Genomic DNA, 20,302 nt, shown 5'->3' with positions numbered 1-20,302 from the left:
TTTTATTAGATACTGGGTTTCGCCATGTTGGCCAGGCTGGTCTCGAACTCCTGACCTCAAATGATCCGCCCGCCTCGGCCTCCGAAAGTGCTGGGATTACAGGCCTGAGCCACCACCGCACTTGGCCGTGACTCCTTTTAAATGCTTGCACTTCGATGGAAGACGTTGACGGGGGCCTCCCGATGCCAGGGCCGGGCTGCCACCCTCTCCCGCCCCAGACAGCAGGACTGGGCTCTGAGCCGAGGGCAGGAGCAGCTGGCGGCTGCCAGCGCGACCGTGGGACCTACTGTGAGCCGCCACGACCCTCCTTGACTCGCCGTGACCCATCGTGATCCGCTGTGATCCTCCTTAAACTGCCGTGACCCACTGTCACCCATCGTGACCCGCCGTAACTCTGGGGTTGTTTGCTGCTTGCTGCCCGAGCCTGGGCGTCCCCGTGGGCGCGGGTGACAGCGCACGGGTTTGGGACGACAACCCGAGCTCCTCATCGCGGCCGGAATCCAGGCGGCTGCAGAGCGAGGTCTGCGGATTCGGGGGTGGAACCCTGGGAGGGAAGGGGAGCCCAGGGAGACGCCGCAGCGTGAGCCCGCCTGGCCCCAGCGCCCACGAGGCTCCCCCTGACGCCGTGGGCAGCCGGCGCGGCGCTGCCTTCCGGCCCTCGTCTCATGTGCTCCAGCCGCCCCAAGCAGGGCCTGGGCCCAGCGCCCGGCGGGCTAAGGAGGTTGCGGCTCGGAACCTCCCCCGGGTACCCTCCAACGCTCGGCCGGCGGGAGAGACGGCGCTTCCCAAGCGGCTTTGCGGCCGCGGACTCCAAGTCCCAGAGTGCCCCGCCCCAGCTTCCCCGACCCCGCCCCCCACCTGGCGTCGCGCGTCTCCGGAGCACACCCGGCCGGAAGCCGCTGTCGGGGAGCCGGCGGTGGCGCTGGACGCAGGTGAGGTGGCACCGGAGTCAGCCTCACCCTGGGCCCTGGATGCTCCGTGAGAGTCAGGGAACGCTGTAGGGGTCTGGGATCGAGGGGCGTGGGGGCAACCTGGGGCCGTGGTAGAGGGTCCGGCTGCGGTGAGGTCTCCTCGCGTGCTTGGGAGCCGCGCGATGCCTGCGCAGGGCCCCCTCCCGTAAGGGCTGGTCCTGGGGCCCTGCCGCGGAGCCCGAGCAGGTTTTCGGCTTCCAGTATAGGATCCTTGGGGGTGGCTGCGCCCCAAGGCCTGTCCTGCCCTGGAGGAATCTGGCTGGCCAGGGCTCTCCAGGACCAGCCCGCCTCGAGTGGGCGTGGGCTGCACACAGGCGCCGCCTCGTGCCTGTCCCTAGCATGCGGGCTTTGGCTGCAAGCCGTGTTAACGACTTGCGCCAGAAGCCCCAGTCCCAAGGTTGTCTGCCTCCCCTCTTATCAGCCAGAGGGGAGAAGAATGTACCTTTTATCGGCCCAGTGGGGGGTCGTGGGTTGGGAACAGGTGCTCTGGGCTGGGTGGTAGCTCAGGACCCCTGAGTAGGGTGAGAGCTCCCTGGGGAACAGGGCTGCGACGAGGGGGTGCCTCTGTCCAGCTGGGTCTTTCTGGTTGCCAGTGGACTATGTCCCCACCCTGAGGGCCTCACTCTGTGCCAGTTGCCACAGAAGAGTGGGGCTCCAAAGGATGGGAGTATAATGGCCTCAGCCTCCCACAATTTGACACTACAGGTGCAACTGACATGGGTGAACCCCAGGGGTCCATGCGGATTCTAGTGACAGGGGGCTCTGGGCTGGTAGGCAAAGCCATCCAGAAGGTGGTAGCAGATGGAGCTGGACTTCCTGGAGAGGACTGGGTGTTTGTCTCCTCCAAAGACGCCGATCTCACGTGAGTGAGCTCATCCCGAGATCAGCCCTCCTCCCCATCCTACCCCTGACCCCAGAACTAAGAGCTCCAGGCTGGGCCTGTTCCTGAGTCTAGCAGTAGCTGTGTGTCTGGGTCCTTCCTGCTAGGTGGCTGGCCTGGCCTGGGTGTGCTTGGCTGTGTTCCTGGGCAAACACCCTCCCATCTCTTCCCGGAAGCCTGCACCCTCACACCAGCCAGGCCCTGGGGCCACCCTCCCTTTTGACTGTTCCTCCTGCCATAGTCCCACCCAGTCCCTGCACTCAGCACCCAAACCTGGAGTGCTGGTTCCCTCCAGAGCCTCCTGACAGCCTGGCTCCCCACAGGGATGCAGCACAGACCCGCGCCCTGTTTGAGAAGGTCCGACCCACGCATGTTATCCATCTTGCTGCAATGGTGGGGGGCCTGTTCCGGAATATCAAATACAATTTGGACTTCTGGGTAAGTGAGGGTGGCCCCAGCAAGCACTGGAAACCAGGATCCCAGGTTCTGGGAACTTCCTGGCGGCCTTCCCACTCTCACAGGCCCACATTCCCACCCCAGGAAGTCCCTGAGGATCAGGGCTTGGCACAGCCTGGTGGGGGCAGCCCCTGAGGGACCCCTAGTCACTCACACTTGGTACTGTGGACAGAGGGGCAATGCAGGTGGGCCTGGAGGCACTTGGCCCAGAAGGAAAAGCCGTGGAGCTGACCTGTAGCATTGGGAAGCTGAAAGGAGCCAGAGGCCACGTGGGACTGGGAGCTGGTTCGTGCCCCCTGAGTCCCCAGGGCCTCTGGAGCCTCTGGCTCCCAGGACTGTGCTGGCCCAGCTCCCCTGAGCTGGGCCCACTGCACACTCCGGGGTGCAGGGGTGTAAACAGAGCTCTGTGCATCTGCTGCCTGTGACTGGGGGAAGGGGGCGTGGTATAAGGGCCCTGCCATGGCTAACTGTGTCCGGGAGGGTTGACCCCACAGGTCTGTAGGCAGCAGCCTTACCTTAGCTGGCTTTGCTAAGTGTAGGAGGCACTAGGGTCAGCAGAGGCTCAGACCAGATTCTGCCCAAGAGCCCTGTCACCCCAGAGCCCTCCTTGTCGGTGTCTCGGCCTTCCCAGCAGGCTGCCTGGCCACCACCTCTCCCTTCTCCCAAGACCAGTCCCAGTGCTCCAGCCATGCCATGTCTAGTTCATGCACAGGAAGTGGGGCTTGCGGGGGGGACTTGGCAAGGGCAGGCTTCATTAATCCTGGGAGGTAGAGCCAGATGGGAGCTCCTCCAGGGTGGTGAAGTAGACTGCCCCGTTCCCCATGTAGTGGGAGCCCCAGCCCAGCCCAGGGCCAGAGTGGGCTCCTTCCCAGCCTCCACTACCTGCCCGGACCTCAGCAGCCTCCTGTGTGGGGTCCATCCCTGAGCTGGGGGTGTGGTTTTCTCCTCACACTGGAAGGCAGAGCCAGCCCCTCCTCCAGCCTTGGTGGGGCTGGAGAGTCGTGGTGTCTGTAAGCCCAGAGGCTTCACCTTGTCCCGAAAGGGTTAGGATGGGCAGGTTTGGGTCCTACCATGGCTGAAGGGTTAGGGTGTATCTCCACTTCTGCATCTGGAGGAGCAGGGAAGGGCTAGGATCTGAGCTGGGGAGCCTGATTGGTCCCCCCCTCACCCCTGCAGAGGAAAAATGTGCACATCAACGACAACGTCCTGCACTCGGCCTTCGAGGTGGGCGCCTGCAAGGTGGTGTCCTGCCTGTCCACCTGTATCTTCCCTGACAAGACGACCTACCCGATAGATGAGACCATGGTGAGGGGCGGGGCCTGGCTGTGGGCGGGGCTGGGGAGCCTGTGGGCGGGGCCAGAAAGTAGTGGCCTCTGCCTCTCCCGCCCCTGCAGATCCACAATGGGCCACCCCACAGCAGCAATTTTGGGTACTCGTATGCCAAGAGGATGATCGACGTGCAGAACAGGTCCTCACACCCGTCCTGCTGAGGCCCAGCCAGGAGTGGGGGAGAGGGCCCCCAGGGGCGGGTGGGGCCGGCCGGTGGGGTCTTCGTGCCAGCCTCAGTAAGAGGCCAGCAGCAGCGTGGGGTGGGATCGCGGGCCCAGGACGAGGGCAGGAGACACTGTGCCTCCGCAGGGCCTACTTCCAGCAGTACGGCTGCACCTTCACCGCTGTCATCCCCACCAACGTCTTTGGGCCCCACGACAACTTCAACATCGAGGATGGCCATGTGCTGCCTGGCCTCATCCACAAGGTGCACCTGGCCAAGAGTGAGTGCGTCCGCCCGACGGGGTCCCGGGGCTCAGCTCGAGAGGAGGTTACTCAGTGCCTCTGACACCTGCTCCCTCCCCGAATCTGCAGGCAGCGGCTCGGCCCTGACGGTGTGGGGTACCGGGAAGCCGCGGAGGCAGTTCATATACTCGCTGGTGCGTAAAGGCAGGCATAGCTCTCCCCAGAGAACCTGCCCCATTGAGCCCTGGGCTTGCCCCTGCTGGGCTGTCGGGGAGGCGGTGCAGGAGGGAGCCTCGGACCAGGAGAGAGTCTGGGCTGAGCTCCGAGAGGAACCATCTCTGGTTCTCGTGGAGGCCCCATAGCGTCCTGTTTCCAGGAGTCACTGGTGTAGCTCTGAGCTCCGAGGGAGAAAGGAGGGACCCCTGGTCCCCAGGCTGAGCCCCCACTGAACAAGGACAACAGTATGGACTCCCCGGCAAGGGTGTTTGGGAGAGGGGACCTGTGGCTATACCCATGGTCTCTTGACCCTGCCTGTCTGACCTGTAGGACCTGGCCCAGCTCTTTATCTGGGTCCTGCGGGAGTACAATGAAGTGGAGCCCATCATCCTCTCAGGTGGGCACCTCAGCCCTCAGCCCCCAGCCCCCTTTCTCCATGGTGGGACAAGATCCAAGGCTGTCCTGGGAGGCTGGCTGAGGGGTGGGAGCAGGAATATTCATGAGCAGTTGGGGGGCAGCAAGGGGAGGCCTGACCCGGTGGCTCCCCACAGTGGGCGAGGAAGATGAGGTCTCCATCAAGGAGGCAGCCGAGGCGGTGGTGGAGGCCATGGACTTCCATGGGGAGGTCACCGTATCCTCTGGCTCCAGTGCTGGGGGTTGGGCAGGGGCCCCTTGGCAGGCTCCATGGCCTCCCGGCACAGGGCCAGCGTGGGTGGGACACTGTGGAGGGAGGATGCCCACCCTGGCAGGCGGAGGAGCTCTGCTGTGGCTCCCTGGGAATGGCAGAGGTTCAAGGACAAGCTGCGGGGGCTGGGAGTGGAGGTGCTCCTCTCGCTGTGGCCTTGACAAAGCATGCAGTTTGATACATCCAAGTCGGATGGGCAGTTTAAGAAGACAGCCAGTAACAGCAAGCTGAGGACCTACCTGCCTGACTTCCGGTTCACACCTTTCAAGCAGGGTGAGCCCTGACCCCACAGCCCTCCACTTGGTGGCCCCCACACCTGCTGGCCTGCCCCAGCCTCTCCTTCATGCTCCCTACCAGGGCAAAGGTGAGGCGCCCCCCTCAGAGCCTATACTGCCCTGGAGGTGGGACACCAAAGCTCAGAGGGGTGACTTCGCTGTCCCTGGGACTCCCCCCACTTCCTCCCATGTGGCCCTGGCCCTCCCTGCCCATGGCCCTCACCTGCCCGCCTCTGCAGCGGTGAAGGAGACCTGTGCTTGGTTCACTGACAACTACGAGCAGGCCCGGAAATGAAGCTGGAAGGCAGGAGCAGGTGCCAGCGGACCATCGGCTGGCAGAGCCACCACCCATCAACCCTGCCAGGAGCTGAGGGCACCACCTGGGCCCACATTCCGTCCGCTCTGCAGCCCCAAGCATCTATCCAGTGGGGCCCCCATTCACATCAGTCCTCAGGGAAACCAGGGCCCGGGCAGGCCCAGTGCTTTGCTCCCCACACTGGCCCCCGGCCTTGCGTGTGTCCACTCTAATCCTGTGTCCCACTCCCTGGGAGCCAATAAAGTGCATTTTCACAGGCCTGGGCTTGGCAGCTCTGTGCTGAGCCATGCCCCACACCGAGGTACTGCCCCCGAGCCTGGCCAGCCCTGGTACCCACTGTCCCCCTGGCTTGCTGTTCAGCCCCCGAGAGCTGGTGACTACTCCCTGGGGTGGAAAGGCTGCAGAAGCTGGAGATGGGAAGGCACACGTGTGGGCAGGCAGCAGGCAGGCAGCAATGAGACTGGCGTGGACAAGGATGTGCAGGACAGGGCCAGTCCTAGCCTCTCCTCGTGGCCACCTGCAGGCCTCAGTAACTTGAGCTCACTAGGGCCTCCCTGCCTCAGCCTGAGAGCTCTGGGGACACTGGTCTAGTGGGCCGGAAACATCTAGTGAGCCAGCCAAGCTGGGCCCACGGATGGATCTGAGGGCAGGCTGATGATTCGGTGGCTCAGGCTTCCCCTGGCCTGGCCCCTCGTCTCTGTGGCTCTCAGGCTTGGGTGTGGGTCCCCACCTGGCCCGTCCCATGGAGAGGGACAGCTGCCTGCTGGACAGGTCAGCTCCAGCTGCCAGAGGTGGGGTGTCATTTCCCCCCCCCATTCTCAGAGCGGAGACAGCAAAGTCCAGAATGGTTCCCGGGATGGTGCCTCACCCAGGCAGGGTGGTGCTGGGGTATGGACCAGGAGCACTTTGCCCGTCACCCCCTTTCTCAGCGCCTTGTACAGAGGGGGCCTCTAGGCTAGAACCCTCTGGTCCTTCACGCCCAGGACCCAGACACCCTCCCTGGCTCCTGGCCCAACCCTGGGCTGGCCTCTTCTCAGGGTCCCTCTCCTGGGCGCCCTGTGCTGTCTTCACGCACAGGATGCCTTCTGGCTGCAGGTAGGGCTTCCTGCTTCACTTCTTCCTTTGTTAATTTGGGCAGCACTGGTGTGTCCTCCCTGTCCCGGCACTGAGTCCAGACCTGTGTCCTGCACCCAGCCAACCACTCACCTTATCTGTCACTGCCCCTTTGTGTCAGGCAAGCCAAGGTGTCCTCTAGGCCTCCCCTGAGACTGGCCTCCTCTTGGGTCAAGGCCTCCCCACATTTTAGGCCTCAGCTGAGGTGGCCCAGCCTCCAAACACCTTCCCTGACAGCACCATCTCAGCCCCTGTCTGAGCATCCACCCTGCCCTGCTGGAATTATTTGTCTGCAAACTTCTGGGAGTCCTGCCTCAACCCCCACCCCTCATGCCAACATCCCAGGACCTGGAGCTCCAGGAGGTGGGTTGGCCTCGTTCACAGTGTATCCCCTGGCACCAGCCCTTTGTGGATAAAGGCTCTGCCCATGTGGGGGTTCAGGAAAGGCCTCCTGGAGAGGGTGGTGCCTGTGTGGCCACTTGGATCCGCCAGGTGAGGAACAGTGGGAAGAAGCCCAGCCAAAAGCAGAGGTGCCCTGGACACAAGCCATGGGTGGCTGGGTGTCCAGGTCAGCTAAGGGCTCCCAACGGATGCTCAGAAGCCTGGCCCGGCATGGGACGGAGAAGCTGAACAGGACTGGGCCTTCTTTTACTCACTGGGGCCCTGGGCACTCGGCCAGCAACCCTCCTTCACCTCGACTCGGTGTACTTGTTTATGATGAGCTTGTCCTTATGTATGATGGCATGGCACTGGATGCCTCCGGTCCCTTTCACCTCCCCATAGCCTGGGTCCCAAGCCGTCACTGGCCCAGGGGGCCTGGGAGAAAATCCAGGGGGTCTGTGTGGGAAGGGGCTGGCAGGATCCAAGGTGGCAGGAGAGACAGCTGCTGACAGTGTGCTGGTGCAAAGTGTGCACCACCCACATTTCTTGGCCGCGGTGGCCGAAGCAGCCTTGTGGTGGCTTTCTATCCCTCTCTACGTCATTTGCTTTAGAACCTTGACAATCTGGCCGTCCTGCGTGTGTGCTGACTGTAGTCTGTCTATACAGCCAACAAGCAGGGCTGCAGGGTGGGGTCCAGTCTGTCCCATCTGCTGCTGTGGGGTGGACTTGCCCAGGCCCAGAGCAGGGCCCAGAGGCTGCAGCTGCACAGTAAATGTTGAATCAATGAGAGGATTTCATAACTGAAGAGCTTAGAAAACGTCAAAGGCTTCAGAAGAAAATAACATTGGTAACATGCAGCCTTAGATTAGATGATGAAAACAAAACCGCACTCAGATCTTCAAGCCTTATTTTCCTTGTGTCATTAAAAATGACGCCCCCCCTTTGCGACTGTCCCCTCCCCTTCCCGTCGATCTCAGGCCCCTGGACCCGGCCAGCTCTCCGTGACCTGGGCCTCCACCGCCTGTCGTCGGCGGGGCCTCAGTGACCGCACGCTCCGGACCGGCCCCGCCAGCCGCTTCCCGAGCCCTCCCGTCCGGAAAACCAAAATCCGGTCCTCGCACGCCCGACCGGGACCCCTCCGCGCTCCTCCGGCCCCGCCCCAGTTTCTCTCAGCCAATGGACAGTGAGGGGCGGCCTGGCCGCTTCGGGCCAATAAGCAGCGAGAGGCGGGGTCCCCGCGCCCTGCGAACCAGTAGAGTGCGGACAAAAAGCCGGCCGGAGCGGGGCGACAAGATGGCGGCTGCGGGGCCGGCTACGCGGCGCGTGGGCTTCGTGGGCGCGGGCCGCATGGCGGGGGCCATCGCGCAGGGCCTCATCAGAGCAGGTGGGGCGGCGCGGGGCTGGGCCTGCGGCCTGGCGTGGGAGTAGCCCCGTGGGAGGTGTCCTGTCGCGAGAATGGGGCCGGAGGCGCGAGCCCAGCCACTCGGGTCTCAGCTTCGCTGGGTGCAGCCGGAGTCACGCCTTTTTCCTCTTACTTTTTTGACATGGCTGCGGGAAGATTTGAGTTACACGTGGCTAGGTGCTGCTTCCGCGGCCGGCTTCCTGGCCGCGTGGCCTTGGCCAGGCTCACCTCTTCCAGCCTCTGATGTTCTCTTTGCGCGCCAGCCCCTCTCCGAGCAGCAGGGCTTCTCTTCCAGACGCCTTAGCTCTAGGGACACCTGGGCCAGACCATCCATCCTGTGCCAGTAGCACCCCCCACGTTGTGACAGCCAAAAAATGCCTCCAGACACTGCCGAATGTCCCCTGGGTGGCGGGAGGAGACAGGTAAAGTCATCCCCTGTTGAGAAACACTGCTTTATGGCCGGGATATTTATGCTGACCATATACTTCTCCAGGCATTTAGAAGCCTCTCTGCAGATTGTGGGTAGGGAGAGCTGGGTGACTCTTGGCTGTCTGCCTTCAGCCATACTTCAGGGTCCAGAAGAATCAAGATCCATCAGGAAATAGCTTACTTTGAGTTTTACCTGTGAAACCCGGCAGTACCACATGCCTCCCAGAGCTGTATTGGTTAAATGAGACAATATGTCTAATGTTGAGCCTAGTACTGGTGTGTATGGGTGGCACTGTCATGATTAATTGCTGTGTTTAGGTTGTAGTGTACACTTCTGTCTTCCTGTTCGACCTTACCAAAATCTAACCCAATCTCTCCACCCCTGTACCCCACAAAAGCAGATGATTTCTACCAAGTAGGCATTTAGCCTCTTGGACATCCCAGCCAGACTCTCCCTCCCGAGGACCCTGGGCCCCCCTTGGGCCTTCTGTGGCCAATCAGCTGCCTTTGTACCCACCACACTCCCCCAAGGCCTGGTGTTCCTCTTCTGCTCCAGGCAGCCTTCCCTTCCCTGGAGACAGAGGCCCCAGGGATGTGTCCTTACCAACGAGGCCAGCTCCTGGCCTCCACACCCAGCAGCAGTCAGGGGCGTTGACTGCCAGGTAGAATCAATGGATATGATTGCCTGGGCCCAGTGAATGGTGCATCCCGCTTTGGGTCCCTGAGGCCAGGAGGGGGCCCATGATGGGCCCGGCGTGGCTGAGCCTGAGAGGCCAGGTGAGCTCCTCCCTCTCCTCACTGCCATCCTATCCCACCCCCCTCACCAACCCCTCTTCCTTTTCCTTTCTTTCCAGGAAAAGTGGAAGCTCAGCACATAGTGGCCAGTGCACCAACAGACAGGAACTTATGTCACTTTCAAGTGAGCATAGAGCCTAGGTTCTTCATACCCTCCAGAGCCCAGGATAGCTCTTGACTCCTGTCCCACTAAGACACCTATTAGAGCCAGAGATGGGTGGTTTATGTAGCTGAAGTTTGGAGACTGGCTGGTCTGGGCTGGGGAAAGGGAGATGAGAGGCCAGGAGGAAAGTAAGGTTGTGGAGGGCCAAAGCAAAGTGTTTGTGTGTGTGTGTGTGTATGCGTGTGAGTGCATGCATGTGCACGTGTGTATATGTGAGTGCATGCTCACATGTGCATTTGCACGTGTGGTGTGTGTATGTCACTGCATGTGTGTACGTGTGTGTGAGTGCATGCTCATGAGTACATGCATGTGCATCTGTGTGGTCGTGAGTGCATTCGTGTGCACGTATGTGCTCGTGTGTGTGCGTGCACATGTGTATGAGTGCGTGCGTGTACACGAGTGCATGCTCATGAGTGGGTGTGTGTACACGTGTGTGCTCGTGAGTGCATGCGTGTGTATGTGTGTGCTTATGAGTGCATGCATGTGCACGTGTATGTGTGCTCGTGAGTACATGTGTCTGCACGTGTGTATATGTGAATGCATGCTCGTGAGTGCATGCATGTGCATGTGTGTGTTTGCATGCTGGGGTGGTGGTCACAGACATTCACTGCGGATGGAGGGCTCAGGGCTTGGGGAGGCGCTGACATCAGGATGGCCTGTGAGGAGCAGGGTTAGTCTGGGTGAGTCTTGGGCATTGGAGAAGTTGGGGTGGTCTAGACACTTGCAATGGGAGAGACCCTGGGACCCATGGGAATGTGTGGCCTCCAGCAGGAAGGGCTGTGGTGGAGAGGGTGTGCCGCTCACACAGCCCCTGAGGCCTGGTCCTGGTATCCCTGGCACAGGCTCTGGGTTGCCAGACCACCCACTCCAACCAGGAGGTGCTGCAGAGCTGCCTGCTCGTCATCTTTGCCACCAAGCCCCACATCCTGCCAGCTGTTGTGGCAGAGGTGGCTCCTGTGGTCACTGCTGAGCACATCTTGGTGTCCGTTGCTGCTGGGGTGTCTCTGAGCACCCTGGAGGAGGTGAGTGTCCCTTGGGCTAAGGCCTTGATCCCAGCATAGGCTCTGCTGGCCGGGCTTGGGTGGCAGGCAGCCCCCCAGAGAGCCTGAGGTGGCCGGGTGGCCCACCTGGGTCAAGTGTTTGGGCTTAGGGTTCCCTCCTGGTGCTGTACCTGGGAGGCAGATGCTGGAGGCCTCCCAGCAGGGCCCAGTCCTACAGACTCCCTGATTCTGACCTCTCTCTGGCCAGCTGCTGCCCCCAGACACACGGGTGCTGCGGGTCTTGCCCAACCTGCCCTGTGTGGTCCAGGAAGGGGCCATAGTGATGGCGCGGGGCCGCCACGTGGGGAGCAGCGAGACCAAGCTCCTGCAGCATCTGCTGGAGGCCTGTGGGCGGTGTGAGGAGGTGCCTGAAGCCTACGTCGACATCCACACTGGCCTCAGTGGCAGTGGCGTGGCCTTCGTGAGTATTGCCTCGTCCATTCCCCGCCCCACCCTTGGCAAAGAGGGGCCCACCCAAGTCCCTCTGACAGCCTCTGCCCTCAGAGTCCAACCTTGAGGCCTGCATGGTTGGTCTCCAGGCCCACTGGGAGCTCTGCTTGTCCTTGGGACTTCACTGCCCTGGGGATCTTCGAGGCCAGCCCCTTTGCAGACCCTTGGGCTCAGGCCTTAGTTCTGGCCATCCATGGCTAGTGCTCTGGGCCTTGTTCCTGAAGGTTCTGAGCCCCCAGGCTTTGACACCTATCCCCCCCACCACCATGGTGCTGCTACAGGTGTGTGCATTCTCTGAGGCCCTGGCCGAAGGCGCCGTCAAGATGGGCATGCCCAGCAGCCTGGCCCACCGCATCGCTGCCCAGACCCTGCTGGTGAGTGAGGGTGGCCTCTGGGGAACATTGGGAAGGCCCAGGCCTGTACCACTTCCAGTGGGCAGGGAAACAGCAGGCTCTAGAAGCTGGGGCCAAGGTTGGGGGATGCAACAAGGGCAGGCCGCACAGTGGGGACTGGGCTACCTCCCCCGGTCACCAGGCTCTAACACTCTCCTCAGGGGACAGCCAAGATGCTGCTGCACGAGGGCCAACACCCAGCCCAGCTGCGCTCAGATGTGTGCACCCCGGGTGGCACCACCATCTACGGGCTCCATGCCCTGGAGCAGGGCGGGCTGCGAGCAGCCACCATGAGCGCTGTGGAGGCCGCCACCTGCCGGGCCAGGGAGCTCAGCAGAAAGTAGGATGGGCTCTGGCCATCCTTGCCTGCCTTCGTGCCCCCACCTCTCCCTGTGCCCCTTCCCCTGAGGACTGTGGCTCCCTCCCTCCTGCACGAGGGTCTCCTATCACTCCTTCTGCCCCCGCACAGGGAAATGCAGGGGGCAGGACTTGAGAGGTTCCAGCAGGCAGGGGAGCCCTGACTAGTGGGGACACTCCTCCTTCCCTGGTGAGCAGAAGGCACCGTGGTGGTTGCCCTGCCCCTTGCTGCCGTGAGCCCTCCTCGCTGCAACATACGTTCTGAGGGGCCCAAGAGATGGCATCTTGGTCAGTTGCCCACATGGTTGGGCTGTTGGTCGAGGCCATGAACAGAACTTATGGTAACAGGCACGGCTGGCCCAGTGCCTGATCTGGAACCGGGGCTTGCCTTTGGCTTTCCAGGTGGCTCCATGCAGCTACAGCCAGGCCAGCTGCCTCATCTCAGCTCTAGGGGGCACGAGCCATATGGGGTCTACACAAGAGACCCTCTCCCCAACAGTAAAGCCAGGGGCCCTGGCCTGCTGTGGGTGGGGCCCCCACAGGGAGCTGGAGCCTGCCCTGCAGCCCAGAGAAGCAGGTGCCTGTGGTGGGTGTGCTCGTCCTCTGCTAAAGAGGAGGAACTGCTGGCCAGGTCTTCAGCAGTGCTGGGGTGGCACCAGGCGGGCAGTGGTAGGTGGGGCAGCTTGAGGTCTGAGAGGGTGGCCCTGGCCAGCCAGGACAAATGCAGACCCCTGGCTTTAGTTGGGATACAGTCTCCCTCTTTCCTCCTGATCCTAAGCTCCTGACAAGTGGCCAGGTGGCTCTGGGCCCTCCTGCCCCTCACCTAGGTCAGGGGTCCTGGAATGCCCCGTGGCTCTGGCACCACCACACTGGCCTCTGACGGTAGGACTTGTCCCCTCCACATGTCCCTAAAAGGCAGCAAGTCAGGAAAGCCAGGACTTGGGGGAGAAGCAAAGCTCCAGGATTGAAGGCTAGGGTTCTAGGGCCTTTGGGTGGGGAGGGCCCAGGCCAGGCAGTCTTAGCTCCATCCCCTGCCCCACAAGATTCACCTGGGCCTCCAGTCCCATGCTGGCCCCAACTGCTGCAGCGCTCGGCTTCCATCCAGCAGCCTCTGGAGGAAGGCGGGGAGCATGCCCTCAGCGAGGCTGGGCAGCGGGTTCTGCTGTGCCATCTCCCTGTGTGCCTGGGCAGATCAATCCCCCAGTGCAAAACAGGGCTAAGGGCACCTGCAGGACAGCAGCACGCTCCATCCTTCATGCTCAGCTGCCTCTGTGGCCACAGACTTCTGCCCTCCACCTGCTCTCTCTTACTCCCCCGAACCTAGCCCATCCGTAAGCTCCCTCCCCCGCCTGGTTCCCGGGGCAGGCTGACTCAGTCGACTGCTTGGTCCAAGCCTGGCCCTGGCACTTGTCACGGTCAGCCTAAGAAGATGGGAATAAAGATGCCGGAGAGCACCAAGTGAGCTTATGTTTCACCAGAGGTGAATAAAACCAAGTTCCAGGCCAGGCCCAGTGGCTCACGTCTGTAATCCCAGCACTTTGGGAGGCCAAGGCGGGTGGATCACGAGGTCAGGAGTTCAAGACCAGCCTGACCAACATGGAGAAACCCCATCTCTACTAAAAATACAAAATTAACCGGATATGGTGGTGCGTGCCTGTGATCCCTGCTATTTGAGAGGCTGAGGCGGGAGAATTGCCTGAACCCAGGAGGCAGAGGTTGCAGAGAGCCAAGATTGCCCCACTGCACTCCAGCCTGGGTGACAGCAAGACTCTGTCTTAGGGGGGAAAAAAAAAAAGGTCCAATGCCTGCCCCATCTAAGCTGAGGCCCACAACCTTGGTCAAGGACAGGTGTCAGGTAGTGAGGGTGCAGGCACTGTGGACAGCAGAGGTCTCCCCATGCCTGCTGCAGGCCTCTACATCACCTGGGGGCTTTGTTAGGCATGGAATTGTCTCCCCTGCACAGTCACCCCAGGGGACTGTGTGCCAAGCCTGGGCAGGTCTGGGAGCCTGGGCAGGTCTGGGAGCCTGGGGTCTGGCGCAGGTGGCTCCCTAAAGGAACGTGGACAGCCCTTCTGAGGGCCACCTGCATTCACACTGAGCCCATCTGCAAGGAGAAATCAATGATTTTGAGCCAACACCTGTCTCCCCCGGGACCCCTGACAAGCCCTAGGTACTAGGTGAGCTCAGTTCGGGAGGTGGAGAGCCCAATCCAGCCACTCCTGGCCCAGCTGGTGAGGGCCTGTGACAAAGACACAGGCTTAGGTTCTCAGGGCACTGCGGGGAGCGTCGTGGTCAGCCAGGCCTCCCCTGTACCTTTTACTGCCAGGCAAAAACTGTTCTTTAAGATAGAAAACGATGGATATGATTACGGTATCTTTAATCAGTGTTGCACTTTTATGCCCTGTGCCCTGACTGTTAATCTAAGGGGTATTCCTGATCCAAGCATTGGATCAAGAGTTAAAAAATACGACTTCAAAACAGAGATGCTCATGAAGCGGACATGTCCGGCCTTTATTAGATAAAGCCACTGGGCCCATCTGACCAGGCAAGCTCAGCTGTAAATAAGCTCGCCAGTTAGAGGAAGGGCCCTCAACAGAGCATGACCCTGCAAGCCCAGGGACTCTGATGTGCCATTGGGGTTGCTCCCCACGGGCATCTCAAGTAGGTAGGTAAGGGGCTGGGATCCCTGCAGGACCACCCCCTAGTCTGGGGGTGTCCCCCTTCCTTTCCCACCACATTGTGATGTTTCATCCGCAGCTCAGCGGACATCCAGGGGGTCCCCCAAGCCTGCAGGTCCCTGGGCCAAGGCAGTGGCCTCATCCCCCTGAAAATGCAGGTCGGGTGGTTTCAACAAAACCGCTCATCTTACCCTCCTCAGCACCTTCCCTTCTCCAGCCCCGCCAAGCCCAGGAGCTCTGACGATGACACTGACACAGGGATCACTAACTGGAAGAGCAGTGAACAGGAGCTGGGGGCTCTTGTGGGCCATCCGAGCTGAGGACAGCTGGCTGCACCTCCGAGGCCACAGGCACCCCTGCCCACCCCTGTGCCTGCAGGGAATGTGCAGAATCTGCCAGTGAGAGGCCAGGACCCGCAGGCAGCCATGGCTGTTACAGGAAGTAGATGCAGCCTCACCCCAGCCCACCGTCTGCCCACAGCCAGGACCCCGCAGGCAACGGCACCCGCGCAGTTTTGGGAAAGAACACTTGGTCTCCCAAAGGGTTCCACCGCCCCCGGGGTCCACTACAGCCACCAACCCTGGGGTCTTCCCATCACTTCAGACACTAAGCAGAACCCAGAGAGGGTTAGTGAGCTGCAGGTAGGGCTGGGACAGGGCCCCAGGTTCCAGCCCAGGATAGCAGGGATCCATGGCTGGCACTGCCCACGGGACCAGGCGTGGGCAGAGCAGCCTTCTCAGCAGCAGGGCCCAGCAGCTGAGCTTCTGCCACACAGCACCCTATGCTAGCACACCCCATACTAGGGAGATGCTTTTTAAGCCCTCTTTAGGGGGTGTTCCCCACCTAGTAAATGCCAGCAGGCAGATCCACTCTTGGTAGGCTTCTGGTGTCCCCACCAGCTTGCACCTGTTTTTTTTTTGTTTTTTGTTTTTTGTTTTTGAGACGGAATCTCGCTATCTCCCAGGCTGGAGTGCAGTGGTGTAATCTCGGCTCACTGCAACCTCTGCCTCCTGGCTTCAAGCATTTCTCCTGCCTCAGCCTCCCAAGTAGCTGGGGTTACAGGCACCTGCAACCATGCCCAGCTAATTTTTGTATTTTCAGCAGAGATGGGGTTTTCACCACGTTGGCCAGGCTAGTCTTGAACTCCCGACCTCAGGGGATCTACCCGCCTCAGCCTCCCAAAGTGCTGGGATTACAGGCGGGAGCCACTGCGCCCGGCCTCTTTTTTCTTATAGCAAAAATTAGTGCTGCCTTATTTATAGAAAGTGACCGTCCAGGTACTGGGGGACAGGCCAGAGCCACCCCGATGAGAGGAGCGGGCCTGCCAGCACCGATGCCAGCGTCCTGGGACCCGGGCCAACAAAAGGGCTGAGATGGGAAGAAAGGTTGGAGATGAAAACCTCGCCAAAGATGCAGCGGCAATGAGTAGCTGGGCTGAGGGGCAGCACCAGGAGCTGCCCAGGCTGCAGACAAGGCCCAGGTGTGCAGCCCTCGCTGGCACTGCGACCAGTGAAGTCAGCTCCTCCTCAGAGCCTTGGAGGCAGGCCTGGCAGAGCAGAGGTGGTGTCCCCGCCTTGGGTGCCTGAGCCCCTGGAAGGTGCTGGCCCAAATGTGTCAGGCTTTTTGCAGCCCATCCCCAGCAGTTCAGGCCAGAGGCTCTTCCTGTAGGTGGGGGTGGCCTGATGGGCTCAGCAGGCGCGCCTGGAGCTGCTGCCCTGAGCTCTGCTCAGGGAGTCTGTTTCTTCTTCCCAAAACTTCCACACCCTCAGCTGAGCTCTCAGATTTTGAGATATAGATATATACATATATATGTATATATTCCTTGACTTGGGGACAGGTCCAAGGAACTGCTTGTTCTTGGACCTGTATAGAAGTCACTTTTGGCCGGGCGCGGTGGCTCAAGCCTGTAATCCCAGCACTTTGGGAGGCCGAGACGGGCGGATCACGAGGTCAGGAGATCGAGACCATCCTGGCTGACACGGTGAAACCCCGTCTCTACTAAAAAAAAAAAATACAAAAAACTAGCCGGGCGAGGTGGCGGGCGCCTGTAGTCCCAGCTACTCGGGAGGCTGAGGCAGGAGAATGGCGTAAACCCGGGAGGCGGAGCTTGCAGTGAGCCGAGATCTGGCCACTGCACTCCAGCCTGGGCGACAGAGCGAGACTCCGTCTCAACAAAAAAAAAAAAAAAAAAAAGAAGTCACTTTTGGGGGACATTCCCTGCAGTTGCCCCACTGACAAGCTGGTGCACAGCCCTTCCCTTCCCTGTGCAAGCCTCCAGGCTACCCCTGCACTCCATAACTCCGGGTTTTCAAGGTTCCCACTGCTAGGACACTGGAGGCAGGTGGGGATGAGGGGCCAACACCTGGAGGCAAGCAGGCCAGCTCCCTGCCTCTCACACCAGCTCAGGCAGCATCTCTGCAAAGGCATTTCCCACCCTACCTGGGGAGGCATGGGCATCCCTGGCCCCAGTCCAACCAGGACTCTAGGTCTAGACCTGGCTGGAGCAGAACAGAACCAGGGTTGGACAGGCCCTGGGACCCTTTACTCCTTTCAGACTGGGCCTCCCAGGAGCAGCTTGTCAGCCACATCCTTGGCAGTCTGGGGAGAGGCAGAAAAGTCTGAGGGCGGGGAGAAGAGCCCACAGAGGGTGGCACTGCGTATCGGCCTGGGGCTGTCAGTGCCAGGGCCTGCTTCCAGGTATGTCACGTGGCTCCGGACCCTGGGACTGGAAAAAATGGTCTGTGGCTGATGAGGAAGCCGGGGAAACTCTCCTGCCATTGGCCAAGTCACTAGGGCGCAAATCCAGGCAGCTGCCAAATCCATGGCGTAAGAGATCTGTTCAGACCAGAGTTTTCTTCGGGAAAACTAAAAATCCAAGGAAACCGAACTCCACATCTCCCTGTTGCACCCGGAACCTATGGAAACCCCAAATACGGGGCTCTATCCCTCCCCACTCCACAGTGATGCTCCAGTACTTCGGGCCTCTGACCTCCATAGCAACCGCAGGGCGGCCCGAGACCAGCCCACCTGGCCCCTGTTCTCACGGCCCCTCTGAAGAGTATCTTTAAAAACAGATTTAATGTGTTTAAAAAAAAAATAGAACCAAGTGGTGTGCTTTGCCACTGAGATGACTGCGCTGTGGCTCTGGGGCCACGTAGCACCAGGGCTCGACAGCAGACAGGAGTGTCGGCCCTCATCCAGTGCATTCGACTGGTACAGGGGCAGAGGCCCAGCCCCACGGGGGCCAGAGCGGGAACACAGTCACCTGTTCCGACAGGTGCTGTGCCTTGTATGCCCCGCATACATGCCTGCCCTGAGAGGAGAATGGGCCAGGCCTCTTCCAGCTGGGCCCCCAGGAGACTGGGGTGCCAGTGAGGCAGGGCAACCTCTCACCAACAGAGCTCCTCCAAGCCAGGCTGGACTTGGATTCCTGGAACCCCCTGTACCCATGGGGTGGGCCACCCCGGGGGAGGGGAGATGGGAGACTGTGTGTGTCCCCTCCCTCCAAGTGCAGCAGGAGAAAGGTCACTGGGCTGGCCTGGTCACACACCGTCATATGGGCCTGCTGGGGTATGCCCGATGCCCCCCAGCCTCCGGGCCATGCTGATGAGTGAGCGCAGCTGCACCAGCCTCAGTGGCCCCACCTCTCTGGGGTCCTGGCTCTCCAGCCACCGCAGAGCTGTCTCTAGCCCGCGCACAGCCTCCCCGGCAGTGGGCACCGAGGTCCCTCCGTACTCGGTGGCCTCCTCCTCCTCCTCTCCTCCCCCAATGGCAGAAGGCAGGCTGGCTGGGGCCGGAGGGGCTGCAGGGGGCAGGGCTGGGCCCACCTCCTCCCGGCAGCCCTCGGGTGGACCCCCATCATCGTCCAGATGCAGCCACTCTGCAACCTCCTCGGGAGCCAGGCACTTGTAGGCCAGAGCCGCCAGGTGAGTGAGGTCGCTGAGCACCCTGCTGTGCTCAGCAGCTTCCTCAGCCTGGGCCGGCTGCCCAGCACTGTCCTCGCCCGGCCGGGGCTCGAAGGCGGCCCTCAGGCCCAGCAGCCAGCAGCGCTCAATGCTGCCCGCCTGCACCAGGTCCCAGGAGAGGCCAGCCAGGTAGAGCATGTCCTTGAGCATGAAGCTGCGCATGAAGTCCAGCGGGGAGCCGCTGGCGCAGGACACAGCCAACCGTAGCAGCTCGCGCTTGTACAGCTGCTTGAAGGCGGCCACCACGCCCTGCTCCAGCGGTGCGGGAATGTGTGCCCGGCTGCTGCCTTTGGACAGGAACAGCACCCGCACAGCGCCATCCGGTGTCTGCAGCTCCTCCGGAGGGCCGAGGGGCTCCGGCCTGCACCGCACGGGGGCATCCTCGCTGTCCTCCAGGGCGGGCATACTGGCAGCTGGGCTTGGGCAGGGCGGGTGGGCCACCAGCAGCACGGCCTTCTGCTGCAGGCAGCTTCGGCGCAGGTAGCGTTTGACGCCCGGGACAAATTCCTCAAAGAACCAGCCCCGCAGCAGCGGGCGGCTGAGCCAGGCGTCGGGGCTGTAGCGGTAGGAGGCCGGGAACTTGTCCTGGTTATGGTGGCGCAGGCTGGGCGGGTCCGGCAGCCGCCCGATGACCAGCGGCTTCAGCTTGTGGCTGCCGGTCAGGTTGGCGGCCAGCAGCACCGTTACGCGGTCGCCCCGCCATCGCCGGCCGCAGCCCCCTGCTCCAGGGTCCCCTGCGCCCGGGGGCGCAGCCTGCTCCGGAAGCAGCTTCCAGTAGAGGCCGGTGACGTTGGCGTTGTAGATCTGCTCGTCGCCGTAGCCGCCCTCGGCGGGGGGCGGCGGGGCCGGGGCGCGGTCGGGCAGGGGGCCGGCGCCGGAGGGCAGCGTGGGCTCCTCCTTGACCGGCGGGCCGGGCGCGGGGCCCGGGGCGAGGGGCCCGGCCTCGCCGTAGAAGCGCTGGCTGGAGATGCCGTGGCGCTTCTGCCAGCGCCAGAACCAGCCGTGGCTGGCCTTGAAGGTGCACTCGGGCCCGTAGATCTGGCGCGCGAAGGCCTCGGCCTGCGCCTGGATGAGCGGCCCAGACAGCGGCACCCCGTGCTGGCGCAGTGCCAGGAACCAGGCGTACACGGCGCGGTCGATCTCCTCCTCGTTGGCCAGCCGCATCTTCTTGCGCTGAGTGCCCACCTCGCCGCCCAGCTGCTCCAGGAACCAGCGCAGCTTGGGCTCGTCCTTGAGCCAGCCGCGCAGCGTCCCACCCGGCACGCCGAAGTCGCGGCACACACTGGCCTGCCGCTCGCCGCCCTTGACGCGCTCGATGGCCTGCAGCTTGTCCTTGATGGAGTAGGCCTTGCGGAAGGCCATCTTCACGGCCACGCGGGGCCGCGGCCCGGGCGCGGGGGGCGGCGGCCGTGCAGCGGGGACGGGGGCCGGGGCGGGCACAGAGGGCCCGGGCGGGGGACGGCGGCCGCGGTGCGGGACCGGGCCGGCCGGGGGACCCGCGGGGTACATGGCGGCGGCGGCGAGACCGGCGCCGCGGGTCGCGGGAGCCACACGCCCAGCCGCTCGGGGCGGGGCACTCGGGGGCGGGGCCGCGCGGGTCCCTC

The 20,302-nt window shown here is 62.1% G+C and overlaps 3 protein-coding genes across 6 annotated transcripts; 2 read left to right on the top strand and 1 right to left on the bottom strand.

Moving 5' to 3' along the window:
• Positions 1-822: 822 nt before the first annotated feature.
• Positions 823-5,793, top strand: TSTA3 (tissue specific transplantation antigen P35B). Of its 2 annotated transcripts, none has more exons than XM_003903248.5 (11): positions 823-932; positions 1,677-1,833; positions 2,175-2,289; positions 3,484-3,612; positions 3,702-3,775; positions 3,946-4,079; positions 4,171-4,235; positions 4,588-4,654; positions 4,809-4,888; positions 5,116-5,215; positions 5,457-5,793. In XM_003903248.5, the coding sequence occupies exons 2-11, from the start codon at positions 1,688-1,690 to the stop codon at positions 5,510-5,512; spliced, it is 966 nt and encodes a 321-aa protein (XP_003903297.2). In that variant the 5' UTR covers positions 823-932; positions 1,677-1,687; the 3' UTR covers positions 5,513-5,793. The 2 variants fall into 2 exon arrangements, 1 of the variants encoding a protein (XP_003903297.2); XR_002524062.2 differs by having other exon boundaries at positions 833-932; positions 5,116-5,306; positions 5,457-5,567.
• A 2,477-nt stretch (positions 5,794-8,270) lies between these two features.
• Positions 8,271-13,561, top strand: PYCR3 (pyrroline-5-carboxylate reductase 3). 3 transcript variants are annotated; one of them, XM_003903246.4, is made up of 6 exons: positions 8,271-8,411; positions 9,713-9,777; positions 10,659-10,838; positions 11,065-11,277; positions 11,588-11,680; positions 11,860-13,561. In XM_003903246.4, exons 1-6 carry the CDS (start codon positions 8,321-8,323, stop codon positions 12,040-12,042), a joined length of 825 nt encoding a protein of 274 aa, XP_003903295.3. In that variant the 5' UTR covers positions 8,271-8,320; the 3' UTR covers positions 12,043-13,561. The 3 variants fall into 3 exon arrangements, with proteins under 3 accessions (XP_003903295.3, XP_031525678.1, XP_009212023.1); XM_009213759.4 differs by lacking the exon at positions 8,271-8,411 and adding an exon at positions 8,424-8,851; XM_031669818.1 differs by lacking the exons at positions 8,271-8,411; positions 9,713-9,777 and adding an exon at positions 8,423-8,851 and having other exon boundaries at positions 11,860-13,560.
• A 4,231-nt stretch (positions 13,562-17,792) lies between these two features.
• On the bottom strand, positions 17,793-20,297 carry TIGD5 (tigger transposable element derived 5). Its single transcript, XM_003919576.3, has one exon. It carries the CDS (start codon positions 20,205-20,207, stop codon positions 18,276-18,278), a length of 1,932 nt encoding a protein of 643 aa, XP_003919625.2. The 5' UTR covers positions 20,208-20,297; the 3' UTR covers positions 17,793-18,275.
• Positions 20,298-20,302: the final 5 nt, after the last annotated feature.

Source organism: Papio anubis, chromosome 8 (genome assembly GCF_008728515.1).
Source record: "Papio anubis isolate 15944 chromosome 8, Panubis1.0, whole genome shotgun sequence".
In the NCBI taxonomy this organism is placed as follows: Eukaryota; Metazoa; Chordata; class Mammalia; order Primates; family Cercopithecidae; genus Papio; species Papio anubis.
This window is presented reverse-complemented; position numbering and strand designations above follow the sequence as displayed.